At 36.0% G+C, this 13,662-nt stretch overlaps 1 protein-coding gene across 1 annotated transcript in view; it reads left to right on the forward strand.

Annotated features, from left to right (window-relative positions):
- The window catches only part of CDC14A (cell division cycle 14A), a 64,859-nt gene that overhangs the window by 22,018 nt on the left and 29,179 nt on the right, over positions 1-13,662 (forward strand). Inside the window, exon 5 of the mRNA XM_059821841.1 lies at positions 6,333-6,412. Coding sequence (XP_059677824.1) covers positions 6,333-6,412 — 80 coding nt within the window. The remainder of the gene's footprint in view (positions 1-6,332; positions 6,413-13,662) is intronic.

The raw sequence follows: 13,662 nt of genomic DNA on the forward strand, positions 1-13,662 counted from the left end.
GTGGATAAGGGGTTAAAAGGCCCTTACCAGTATTAGCTAGATCCAAGGAGAGAGCGCTGCTGTCCATGAAGAGAACTTCTTGCAAAGCCAGGTTGTAGGAACAGAAAGGTAAGGCGGTACGTAAGGTGCAAGACAGAACTCCAAGCAGAGGACTGATCAGCTAAGTAAGACTATGCCATATTTACGGTTTTTAAGACTTAAACATGGGAGCAGTCTGGTATATTTGGTAGTCCTTATTTGAAGGAGCTGCTCAGCTAAAGCTAGGGATAAGGACACACACTGCGGGGGGGAGGGCAGCAGAAATCCCTCGAAAGAAAGTCTAGAGGGGGAGCATGTAGTATGTGTACCAGGGCATGACTGTGTATGTACTTCATAATGGATATCAGGTGGCACATCACATAGAGTTGACAGCTTATGTGTACAATAGGTAAATTAGCATGCCACAACTGCATGCAGACTTAACCCTTGCCTAGCCTATTTTAAGCTGCTTATAGCTCTTAATTCCTAGCACATGCAAGTGATCCACATCTGCATTTGATACTGTTATTCTCCTGTCAGACTAGTAGATGCTTTAAGTATCTTCTGATTATTGAAGTTATTATGTACCCAGAATAATTCTTTGCTAATGCACTGTTACCAGTACAAAAAAGAATTTGTTCTCTTGTTGAAAACACCTTACAGTCACTTTCCAATTCATCTCAAGTTAGCATAACATCGGAAAACAGTTTGCACAAAGGTATCCAATACGTTATATAAGTATGTCATCCCAGAATTATTTCCATAGATGTGTATTCCTAAACTTGCAAGTATTATGGGAGTTCATTCACCACCTTCTTATAATGATTGATACTAATGCTAATAAATTAATAAAATGAACATTTATTTATTCTAAAAAGTTATTTATGATCTACGTAATAGTCTGACTTTTGTTTTTTAACTGCAGAAGCTTAGCTTTTATAATCCAGGCATATTCATTTCACACTCAAGAAATAATATTTGCATTTTTTGAGTGTTTTACCTGTAAATGCTGGGTTCAGTCAGATGCAGTAGATGTACACTCTTGGGTTATGTGATAGGGCCGTTCCTGACCTGAAGGAATCTAATCATATTCTTCAATAAAAGAACTGTGTGTAATTGGGAATTTGGTCTATTACAGCTTCAATATCCAAATTGTGACAGAAATGCTGTTTGATTTGAGGTCTTCTAGATTTTATGTCTCTTCTTCAATTATACAAGCTTTTTGAGATCAGAAAGTCTTACAGCTATGAACTCTATTGATGTGTGAAAGTTAATTGAGGCGGCTTGTGTTATTTGTTCTGGTGTTAAAATATTAAGTGTAAAATGAAACGTGGAAAACAGTGGATCAGGTTCTAGGAATGGGTTTCCAGTGGTGATTATGCAACTTAGATTGTTCTATTAAACAGCTTCTTAGACATGTTGAACTGAAATACCCTATAGCTATTAAAATATTTTGATAAGAATGTTGTAAGTTTAAGTGAAAGTTAAGTCTTAAAACTTCATTGCAATAGGTTGCCTGTTTGTCAGTTGCATCTCAGGAAGATGCATTTGCTAAATTCCAGTTTTTACGACGGACTTTCAATACATTTGGGCTAATCATGTCCAGTTGCTAAATTATTGTCCTTGCTCTGAAGGATTCTACAAAGATTACTTCTGTCATAAAATTCAGATTAAGAAGAAAAAAATAAAGTGTTACAAGAATAGAAGAACAGGGTTCATCCTAAATGGTCAAGCCTACAACATAGACTGTTCAGGGATGTCAAAAATAGGGTGCTACTAGGTTTTGCAAAGTCTTACCAAGCGCAACAGAGGATATTTTGAAGCTGGTAATGCTTTGCTTTTCCTTTCATCTGTTTGGAGACTTATTTTAGTTGTAGGGTTTTTATGTAGTCTTCCACAATAGTTAATTTTAAAAAAGTCTTTAAAAATAGTTTTAAAATAGTATTACAAGTACTTTCATGCATACTAAAACTATAAAGTAGCCTGGTTTGACTCAATTTGTCCCTAGTAGTTTCTGTCTGGGGCGGAGAGGGGCGAGAGGGAGAGAAAGTAGGTTTAACTGGATTATACTGAAGGGATTGCATGAACTCCTCACTTGTATCAAAGAATTCATTCTTGGAGAAATTGTGAAGGAGAGTGCATTTTCTCCTGTCTGATAACATACAGATTAATTGGGAGCTGGGTCCCTCTTTCTATATTCTTAAGGTAATTGTTATGTTTGTTTTCTGGTTGGAAACCAAGGAACCTCTACCTGGTTGTGTACTCTGCTGTCTAGTAAGGTTTGAATTCCCTGGGGGAGAAGAGGAAGAGGAATACTAGTCTGTTTGTACCAGTGACTGCTCTTGTACTTCTAGAGGAATGGGGTAGGAGGAAGACAGAACGTCGCACGTATGACACTTGCTCCTCCTGGTAAACCTAGAGCTTTAATTCTACCCTTGTAGCAGACAAGTAGTAGTTATCTCTTGCAATTCTTCAAAGATCAAAACTTGATTAGTGGACCAAAATCTGACTTTTGAGCAATCCTTGTGAAACATAATGCTTTCATACTGTGACAAACTCTGAAAAGAGTTCCAGTGACCTCTTTTTCCTTTCCCTTGTAGATAGCAGATGGGCTGGTCATATTTCTTTCTCACAATTACTTTAAGTGTGTATTTTGGTAGTAATAGAATAGCTTTTAATAAACTTCTGTAATGCCAATAAAGGGGAAAAGCTGTTAAGTTCTTAAGTTTGTAGTTTTATCACAGCAAATGACTGGGTAACAGCGAACTACTACGGCATGTTCAGTCATTTGCTTGCAGGAGTGTTTTTCCCTAATTTAAAAATACAAATTAGACTTACCAGCCCTACCTGAAGCTTTAAGGGTTTGTTCTCTTGTAATCTAAGCATTTCACACTACTGCTCAAATCTGTAATCCCTCCCTTGGAGGGTCAGCAAGTACAAAGGCTTTTTAGTTACTGCAGCATGTGCAGCCTCTTTGCCATTTCAAGCAATGCTTTTCTTCAGATTGCTTTAGACTGGCTTCACAGAATTCTTGTGATGACTTAGCAGCTCTGGAGTGGATCTGTTCCATATACTTCTAATTTGAAAGTGGCAGGTGCGGGTGGGAACAAGATGAATCCAAATTGTACTTGAAATATTGTGGATGACTGTTAAGGTAGACTTGAAAAATACTAATTCCCTTTTTGTTCTGCAAGCTTTTTAGGACATATGGTATGAATTTTCTTGGCAGTGTGTATGTGGCCAGTATTGCTACATGTTGTGTGCCGGCATAGTGTCCCAATTGTGGAAAGCTTTATCTTTCAACCGCATAATTATTCAGGAAGTTGAGAACATAAGAATGGAAATGTTGGAGAAAAAAAAATTTGAAAATTTTCAATATTTGCTGAATCTGTTTTTTACAGGTAGCAGTGCCACATGATACTAGTTAGAGTAGTGACAGTGGGGAAAGGGAGGAGAACCTTGTCCCTTGTAAAACAATCTGTAAGAGAGTAGTTACTATCTGGAAAGTTACCTTTTTATTTTTTTAAAAGGCTTTTACATTATTTCTTAGATACGGGGTCAAGTTATACAAACTATTCACTACAGGCTTTTTGTGTTGGGTTTTTTTTACTTGTGTATGTTGCAGAATGAAAGCACTCTGAAGATTCATCATATTAGATTAAAAAATGAAGCTAGGTTTCAGTTGCTGAGTTTTCATTGATAAAGATGAGTGAGAAAACAGTCTCCTGCATTTTTCTTAATGGACATCACTACTTTTTAAGTACTAAAGACATGTACTGTAGTGTTTCCTTTTCCATTTCATTATCCTTCCTCCTTCAGTTATTGTGTTATTCAGGACATCTGAGATACTTTTGTTTTTTCAGGAGCTCTGTTCAGTGTTTCTTTCCCTCTCCTCCTTCCTTTTGTGTTCTTAGTATCTTTTTTCCTGTTTACATCCTGCTGTCTTTACTTATGAGCTTTCATGAGCTTTGTGGACAGACATCTAGCAGTGTTTGGTTCAAAATGTCATGTGTACGTGTCTTTGAGCAGAGACAGCTTTGAAGTACCAAAATTCTGTGAAATAACTGCAACATTGGCAAAACATCCATATAGTACAAATTTGCCCCTACTTCAGATTTCTGACTCCCTACTGTGTAAGATGGAAACTCATCTTTCCCTGAAGTCCTCTGAACTACCCTGCTAAGGATCTTTTGACTATAAGTAGCAGTTTAGGCTTTAAATGTAAGCTAATTGACGTCATTGTTGACATTAACTGACATGAATAAAATCAGTATTTTTCTGTGAAATACACCCTCCACCAAAATCTATTGCACAGGATGCATTGTTCTTAAATGCAAAACCTTCATGGTGAGGGGGACTATAACGGAAATATAAAGGAGACTTCTTTCACAGACTAAAAGAATCTTTTACAAAGACTGTGGAAACAGAATAGCATTGCTATACTGCAGGGGTTGAAAGTATGAAGTTGGTGCCATTAGTTAGTAATCATTGCTGTAGACAGACCATTACAGCTTAAAAATAAAAAGAAATGGGCACCTCCACTTTTTGAATTAAGTAAATACATATATCCATTAAGTAAATCTCTGAATCTGTTTCAATATTAGTAATTACTGATTTGACCCCAACAACAAAGCATCCAATAATTGAGTTAGAAACAGTTGTTCTGATAACACAGAATAAATGGAACAGTTTTCATATAGAAATTGTGGTCTGGTTTGATGGTGGAAGGTTTCAGGAAAACTGTGCTTTCAGAGGTTGAGGAGGGGGGATATGGAAGTTCAGGCAAATACAGGGACATTAATTTTGAGAAACATGTAATTTGGACACTTGCTAAATGAAACAGCAATATTGACACACTGCAGTATTGAGATTTAACGTTTGAAGGTAAGTGGGGTTTGTTCCTCTTTTTGGGTACTGATTATACTGATCCATGCTGTCAGTGTGACGGTGATGAGTGGAGCAACAACATTGGAGTCTGAGACTGAAATACAGCTCCATGCCAGGGAATAGATCTTTTGAAGGCATATCAGTTTGTGTAGAGGGTTTTGGTCCAAAATTAGACCAGTTGTTTGAAGCAGTAAAATAGGTAGTAGTCAAAAACCAGAGATGATTCTGGACTCTCTTTTTCTTGCATCATGGCAAAGAGTTTTTCAGACTTGTTTACTTGAGTCAATTTTTTTTTGTTCTATGCTTGTCTTTTCTGTCTGCTTTGTCCATGCTTGAGGAAGAAATGCAAGAAAATCTACCTACCATGTTGACATCTTACAGAATAAGAAGAATCCCATTAACTTGAGATACCACTCTAGACATAAAGCAAATTGCACTTATTCTGGGAGTGACCACCACTTACCTATATTCTAATGTGTTCAACGTCAAAAGTTGAATAAAGGTTTTGGATCGGGAATTAGCCTATGTCACGGTTAAGAAAATAATTATTAGAATACTTTATATTCAACAGTTAAATGCACGTAGAGCTAAAAACTAGCCATGTAGATGCTAGTTGTAGGGTGAGTTGGGGCAAAATGGCTAGAAAAATTGTGTGGCTTTGTTTACAATACATGTTTGTGCATGTGAAATATGCCACTCCAAACTGGATGAAATATTTTTTTTGTAAATAATGCACTTGCTTAATATGTATTCCACATTAAATTTATTTTAGGACTAGTTTTACTGTAAAAATAGGAATTGAAATGCAACAAGATGTGGTTGTATTCTAATTGCTTACTTAAGTAAGCTGAGCTGATAGTGTTCAGCGATAGCAGAATGAGCCTTGGCTTAGGGTATTGCATTAACTATATGTTGGTCTCATAGTAACAGGTTCAGCTTGTTGAATTGGATATTTTTGTTAATTAGTAGTTTGATACTGACAATGAGGAATTAAAAAATATTTGTGTTGGAAAATCATCCATTGAGCTATGGTGGAGAAACGTTTCCTTTGTCAGCTGCTGTGATAATATTTTGACTCATCTGAAGTTGGACAGAGAACTCCTAGCATAGATGCGTATTTTTCATCTTAGTACAATATTGAGTCTGTCTTAAAGTCTCTCAGTTGCAGCAATACGTTATTTTTTAAATTTTTTTATTTCTTTTAAAGGGGGGAATGACACAAAACAGAAATCCCAGTTTCTGTTGATTTCTGAATCTTTTACTTTGTGTAGGCATGTCTTTTCTGACCTATAAATATCATAGAAGTTGATCATAAAGGAGTACAGTATACATTCTTAAGAGTTTAGTTGCCTGGGCGAAGCGTACGTGTGGTCAATGACTTTTCAGGCTCAGGGCTTATTTTTTTCCTCTTCCCCTACCTCCTTTAGGTAATATACTTGAAGAAAACACCAGAAGAAGCTTACAGAACACTTTTGTCTGGATCTAATCCACCATATCTTCCATTTAGGTATGTGAACATGAGAAATGGGCCTAACTCTTGTGGTTTGGATTTTGCTAAATAATAATTTTTCAGATTGCCTTCCCCGAAAAGGGTTTCATGTCTGATACAGACGTTGTATCAAAATGACTGATGTTCAGAAAAAATATTTTTTACTTCTGGTGGAATTACTTGCTCTGTGTTGGAATAATAAAGCCATTTCAATTCATTTAAGTTTTAAGAAACACTCCCGGTCTTGCAAACTGTCAGGTTTAGAAAATAGTTCTTAGCATATTTGTGATTTAGCAATTAAAACATTTCTTTATGATGTATCATGTTTTACTATCTGGAAGTCATTCAAATCTTTTAAATTACCTAGTACCTAACCAGCTAGACTTAACATGAATGAAGGGTTTTTTATGCTGTTCTGTTTTCTCTGTTTTACAGAACAAGTACAGATGTTCCCGTTATTAAATTGCTTTGCCTTTCTGTTTTCAATAAATCATAGATAATTTCTATCAACCTATCTTTATTCTCTGTAGTGACGTCATACTGAGACTTGAATCTGGGGAGTTTTAGCTATCATGCCTATCTAATAAAGAGACTTCCAGATTTTTTTCAAGGTGTGGACCGTGAAATGCCCCTATACTTAATGAATGAAAATACCTCACACTATTCTTAAGCAAACACTGGCAATAAAAGGCAACTGCAAGAAGGTCAATGTCCTCTTTTTTTTTTTTTTAGGGGAGTCAGTGTTTTACAAGTAGTGTTCACTGTCAGCCAATGCATTTTGTGAATGTAGACCTACCTTGTCTATATGCAATTCATCTGATTCTACAGCCACTCAGCAAAGCAAGATCAGGTTGTCCGTCTTCTGATACCTCATACAGGAGCCAGATGCAGTATAAGCTATTGGGTTGGTAGATTTGTATGTGCAGACCAGTTTGACTTTGAAATCTTAAACCATCAAATGCATTTTTAAAAAAGGTATCAAATCAGTGACAGCTGTTACTGGCAGAGAGTTTATACATTCACCTGGTCATCAATAGCTCTCCAAAGCCCAAGAAGTTCACTGAGCTGTTGATAGCCATATTTTTCTCAGCTAATTATAAAAGATACTTGGTACAATGCATAAAAAAATCAGTTATTTTAAACATGTCAATGTTTTTTAACATTTCCAAATTCTATATAAAATACAGGAGTGAGTGATTATCTAAGTTAAACAAATAATAATGTATAGTTTTTTCCACCTTTTAGATTCTTTGGTTCCTGATCTTTTCCCAGTCTAAAATAATTACTTTGGTCCTTTCCATTTACAGAAGGTTCAGCTATTGGAAAATTGCTACAAGAAGTTCTCTGAAGCAAACTCTATTATTCTGAGAACAGAAATGGTGTCAATACATTCTTCTATCTCCATATCATTTTGGGGAAGCAACAAGTGAAATATTTCCCTGCAATATTTCCCTTCCTTCTGGGGATTACAATGTAGTATTTTAGTGGAGTCTAAAAAAACCTGTTTCTCCCTTTCCTATCAAACTCTCAGTGGTTCAACTTTGGCAGGAGTATTTCTTTCATATAAGAGCTTTTAATACTAAAGTGACTTAAATTTTTCAGAATCTTAAGCTTAGTTTATTCAAAAACTCTCTTAGTGGAGGATGTATGTTACCTGAGAATAGCTGCACTTTGTTCACCAATTAAAAAAAATCTACTGTTTGAAGTTATGGTAAATTGCTGTGTCTTTAGGTTCCTCTCTACCCTCCCAAAGTAAAGATTAAGGTGTGTGGAAAAGAGGTTCTGACAAAGCAAAAAGCCTTAGTTGTCGGATCCCAAAATTGTAAGACAGAAAACTTGGGAGGAATAATGTGTTTGCAGAACAGTCTCATATGACCCTATTTGTTCAACCAAAGGCTACAGACCTTTGCCTTGCAACCAATTCCTTATGAAAATGATGGTGATAACAGTAGTAACAATAATAAAAAATGCTATTTCTGCTTGACTGGTAGGGAATAGTGGAAGTAATTGGCTCTGTGATTTATTGTGAGGCTGATAAGAACCACAGTAACAAATTTAATGACACGAAACAATTTCATTTGAAGTGTTAAATAATTATTCAAAGCAAATCCTTGTGAGTTTGAATTAAAAAAATTCTATTCCAAAATACAATAGTTAGCTGCTCTGGGATCAGCAAAGGGGGGTCAAAAATACAAGAAACACCAAGATTTTCTGAAGATAGCTTTATATTATATACAAAGAGATTTCATGTTTTCCAGGGGAGAGAATACTAACCGAAAACATTGAAGAAGGCAATGTCCAGCAAAGGGACTACTCAGTTTTTGCAGTCTGGGTTGTCAAAATGATTACAAAAGTATAATCACTTCATTCAGTTGGTCAGCTTCAAGAGAAGGCGTCAATAAATGTATAGAGTAGGCAGGCTTCTGAAATGTAACTCCTCTGCAGTCTTTGTCTGTGTGTTTCAAGCCCTTGGGTTGCTGGGAGATAAATGATTGGCTAAAACTAAAACTTTTTTGGGAGGTTGTGGAGTTTTTGTGGTGGGTTTTCTGTGGTGTGGTTGGGGTTTGGTATGTTTTTGTTGTGGGGTTTTTTTGTTTTGTTTTTTCTTTTTAATGCAAAGCTTTGGCTATTTTAGAGGATGGGAGGGAGGCAGTCTTGAGCAGAGCCTTGCTATTTCTAGAAGGAATATAGTGTTAAGAGCTTTTGCTAGAAGATTTAAACGTCTTGGTTTCTTGAGCATTCTTTCTTGTATGGCACGGGGCTGGAAAGCACTTAAGTTTCTTTTGGAGCTGCTTTGGTCTTGGCAGTGTATCAGAGCCTAAGCAGATTCTGTTACCTGCAGTATAGTTTGTCCTGCTGGGAAAGAAGGCTGTGTAATCTAGCTGTACGGGAGGTGAGACGAAGAGGAGCGAGGAAATAAACTGAAGGATTCTGACAAGACAGGAGGCTAGGTAAGAAATGGGGAGTCTGATAGTTAGGGAGGGGATATTTGGGAGTTTAATTCATAGGAAGAGGCTGTAATAGATACATAAGGAGCTTAAGAATTACTGGGACGGAGAGAAGGTCAAGTAGATCTGAGGAGGGCCTGCAGTGGGACAATCTAGATTAGCTGGGAATGGTGAAGAAATAATTTATTCCTTTTCCTGGTTTTCCAAGGCCTTTGAGATTATTTTTTCCCCCTGTCCATTCTAAGACATTTGAGACATCTCTGGTGCAAAATATAGCATGATACAGAGGCTCCAGCAAATGAACCTGTGCTGGAAGCAGTAGCAGTGCTTTAGGTAGTATATCTGCCTGGTATCGAGCTACACTGTGAAGAAACAAGCTGGTGTTGTGGAAGGAGTGCAAACTTTCTCATATCTTTAGTGTCTTGAAAAGGACTAAAATGACTCTTATGCACAATGAAAAACAACCCAAATGTCTTATCTCTTCCCTCCTATTCTAAGGTCTAGGAAGGAAATAATTTGAGATATTAGTCATTGGTATTCAGTACTTACTGACTTCAATTTATTCTTGGAGCTTGGAACTTAGATATTACATAACTTCTATAGTATAGGTTATCTCCATTTGAATAGTTTCAAGTGCAAGAGTCTATCAGTGAGCAATGATCAGTTAAGTGTTACAGCTAGACTATTTAACAAGTTTGTTAATTTGATATCTGAAGTGTCTTCTATTTGGAAAAAAGACAACTTTCAGTAGGTAGAAGCTGTGGGATTGTCAGATTCTTTATGGAGTACTGAGTTATGTTTACATGAAGTGATCACTGGGAAACTGATCTTTCAGGAAACTGATCTAGCTCAGTGACCTCAAAAGCCTTAATCGGCTTAGATCTTCAGCTGGTATTTCATTTAAAGACAGCTTCAGCAAATATTGTTCAGGGCTGGAAGGAAATCAGAAAACCCCTCTTACAAGATACATGGAAATTTTTTGGTTTTGTTTTTATAATAGAAAAACTAAAAACAAAGCAGGAGGATAAGGCACTACTGTCTTTGAGACACTTTCGTCTTTTGGCTGATTCACTGTCACTTGGTGACGCTGTGGTCTCTTGAAGGTCTTGTACTGTATTCTCACATCCATTTAAGAAAACAGTGCTAACACCATTTTAAATCATCAGAAATACATTTCCTATTGTGAAACTTAAGTTTTAGATTTCTACCTCGAACTATTCTGTATTGACTTCATATGAAAGAGGAAAAACAAATATATTTTAGTATTACTGTGTTCAGTCTCTAGATATGACATGAATTTCAGAGCTAGATTTTATTTTGTAGCTTTTGGGTTTTGTTTCTTTATTGGCAAGTGCTGGGGAAACAAACTACTTTGTTATTGACAGTGTTTCGAGGTTTGGTGAGAGGGAAAGCATTATGTGCAGTATTGAGGTCAGCTAAAATAACTGTGAAATTGGATGTGGGATTTGCAGTGCTGTAATGCCGGCTCAGATTCATACTACATCTGTATCTCATAGATGTATTGACATTTCTCTCATTTTGAAAGCAAATAGAGTACTATCAGGTAATAGTTGGTAAAACACTGTTTGAAAATCAAGTTTGTTATGCATTTGGCCATAAAAGACTGGAAAAATACTGTAATGAAACATGTGATCAGCAACAGAAATCAGCGCACCCATACTGTAAAATTGTGCAGGAGATGTCTGTCTGTGCTCTGTTCTATTACTTTGATATGAAATGAGTTCTTCCTTTCTCTTCTGCGCTTTTTTTAAACACAGACTTATGAGTTGAACAAAAAGGTATAACATTTGAAATCCAAATAGCTTGGTTTCCACCAGTAAAAACACCTAAATGTTTTTGTATACACGTAAGTAGTCCCAGTAAGTTAAAAATTACTACTGTCTTAAACATAAGCTCATGCATTAGTTTTCTGTAGGATAGGATGCTGACTGTGTACAGTGGACAAAGGAGAAGAATAAGTTTAAATAGGAAGAATGTCTGGAATTAATTTTAATTTCATCTAAAATTATGTGTTTCTTCAAGGTTAGTAAAGGTATTCTTTTCTTTACAGTGTTCTTCCTCATAACTATTAGTGCTTGCATTTGGTTTTACTGTGGTACAAAGTATGGCCCATTCAGAATCTATTGTGGTTTATGCAAGCTAAAATTAGTAGTATTAATTATTGCTCTAAAACTTTGAAATACATGTCATTGGTAGAAAGAAAATGCATGCTGGTGGATCTAGCATATATTGACTTCTCAAGTCAATGTGGTATGAGAACAGTAGTATTTCTAACAGGATTTTTGTAAAGGTTAGTACTAGTTCTGACAGTATCCAATATTTTTATCCATGGTCTGGAAATGTATACATCAGTAGGAAGGAAGATGGGTTGACATGAAGAACAGTGAAATTGAACTAGCTGTTCTGCATTAGTTTTTAATTATTTAGTTTTCTCCAGTAAATGCATTCATTCAGGAGGATTCAGAAAATAAGATCAAATTTGTTTTGTAAATATTTACAAAGCTTCTTAATGATTTGACATGACTTCTGACTGATGTCTCTGGGCTAGAAAAAGGGCTTAACTCAGCCTCAGCCTGGAGGAAGTCATCTAGGTGTCTGGGCAAGAGATTTGTTTTGGTTTTGCTTTTATCAAAGAAAGAAAATAATTAGTGACTTAAAATACCTTAGACAACTCCCTCTAAACAAAAAGATATTTTACTCGAGTACTTTATTTAAAACATTCAGGAAATCAGGTCATGGTAAACTCTTAATCTTTGCCTTTTGAGTATTTCAAGGCTTTTCTAGACATGTAGTTGGCAGTAAGATTGGCATTAAGCATCTGTCCTCTCTAATACTTCTGCAAAATGCTCTTTGACTAAACTCTAAAGGAATACTAACACTTCTCTGGAATAGCATGAAATCATCTGTTTAATAGGAAGATTGAATATAAAAAATGTCACTTCATAAGTCCGTTGTGACTTTGCTTCATAAATAAACTAGGTTTTTATATTGTTTTAATATTTAAAACAGCTCTGTAAAGTGCATTTTGTTGCTCGTTGTGTGTTCTGAAACTGGTAACTTGGGTTTCATCTCCTAATAATACTGAGTCCACAAGCACTTGCCTTACCTGTACTTCAGATACCTCTCTACTATATCAATGGATCCAGTATGCAGAGTCCTCATGGGTTATACATAAAACTGCCAGAATAATTTCTTTGTTCTTACACCTAAAATTTAATACCTGTAGATAGCTTAGCTTAAAATTCTGGAGCATAAAACAGTGAAGTTTTAGAAGGGGATTTGCATCTGGAATTTATTCTAATCAGGCAGTTGTACTTTCGGAAACTAGAAAAGAAAAAAATACATGTATTCCTGGATTTACCCTGAAAAGGACTGGGAATGCTAAAAGAGAAATGGCTATGACTTTAAGGAGAAAAAGCAGTGCATAGATTTTGTTCCATTTTCTTGTTTTCCAAATTACAGTAGACGGAACTTCTGTGATTTGCTTATGTTTTCTCACCAGAAGAGAGGGAGAGAGAGATAGATTATGGCAAGGTCTGATATAATACACTCAGTATTTGCCATGGTTCATCAAACATCATGCTTTCCCTTGAAGCATTAAGTAATATTAAGCCACTGCTTCCAGTGGCATCGCATTCTGCCACAAAATTGCTTTCTTTAAAAACAACATAAGAATACTGCTATTCTTTGAGTTTCTGGGAAATTGGGATTACGTTTAAATAGCTTTTTATTTGTTCATTCCAAAACTTTGCCTATTTGGAATTTTCCTGGCTTTCATTCAGTCTTTCTATTATTTCACTGTGTGTGGATGGCAAGTGTCATCAGAGCTATTTCCTCCAGTCAGAGTACACCTACTTTAATGGTTAGGTGCACAGCAATAAAATGAGACGTTTGAGGCATGGATGATGTAGGCAATAGATGTTAGCTGCCAGCATCCATGTGCACTCCACTGGTAATAGCTGTCTGTGGGAACTGTATCTAAGAATACTGTACACCTGAAATTGTGATAGGCTTATCTTGTACATCTAGGTCAAGTTCAGTGTCCTCCCTCCCTCTCTCCTCTTCTTTCTCTCGCTCTCATAGTGCTTCTTATTAATGGATTAGGGATTATGTGGCTTTTTTTCCCAGTATTGTTTTTATGTACTGCAGTATCGGATATCTTATCAGTTGAAGAAGTAGTTACGTACGTATAGGTAAAATAAAAATTACATTCTTGTTATAGCAAAATAACATGTAATATAGAACATGTCTGCTACAATCGTATCTTCCATTCATATTTCTCTAAATACTTAATTTTGT

The sequence above is a fragment of the Gavia stellata genome, chromosome 10, assembly GCF_030936135.1.
Source record: "Gavia stellata isolate bGavSte3 chromosome 10, bGavSte3.hap2, whole genome shotgun sequence".
Taxonomy (NCBI): Eukaryota; Metazoa; Chordata; class Aves; order Gaviiformes; family Gaviidae; genus Gavia; species Gavia stellata.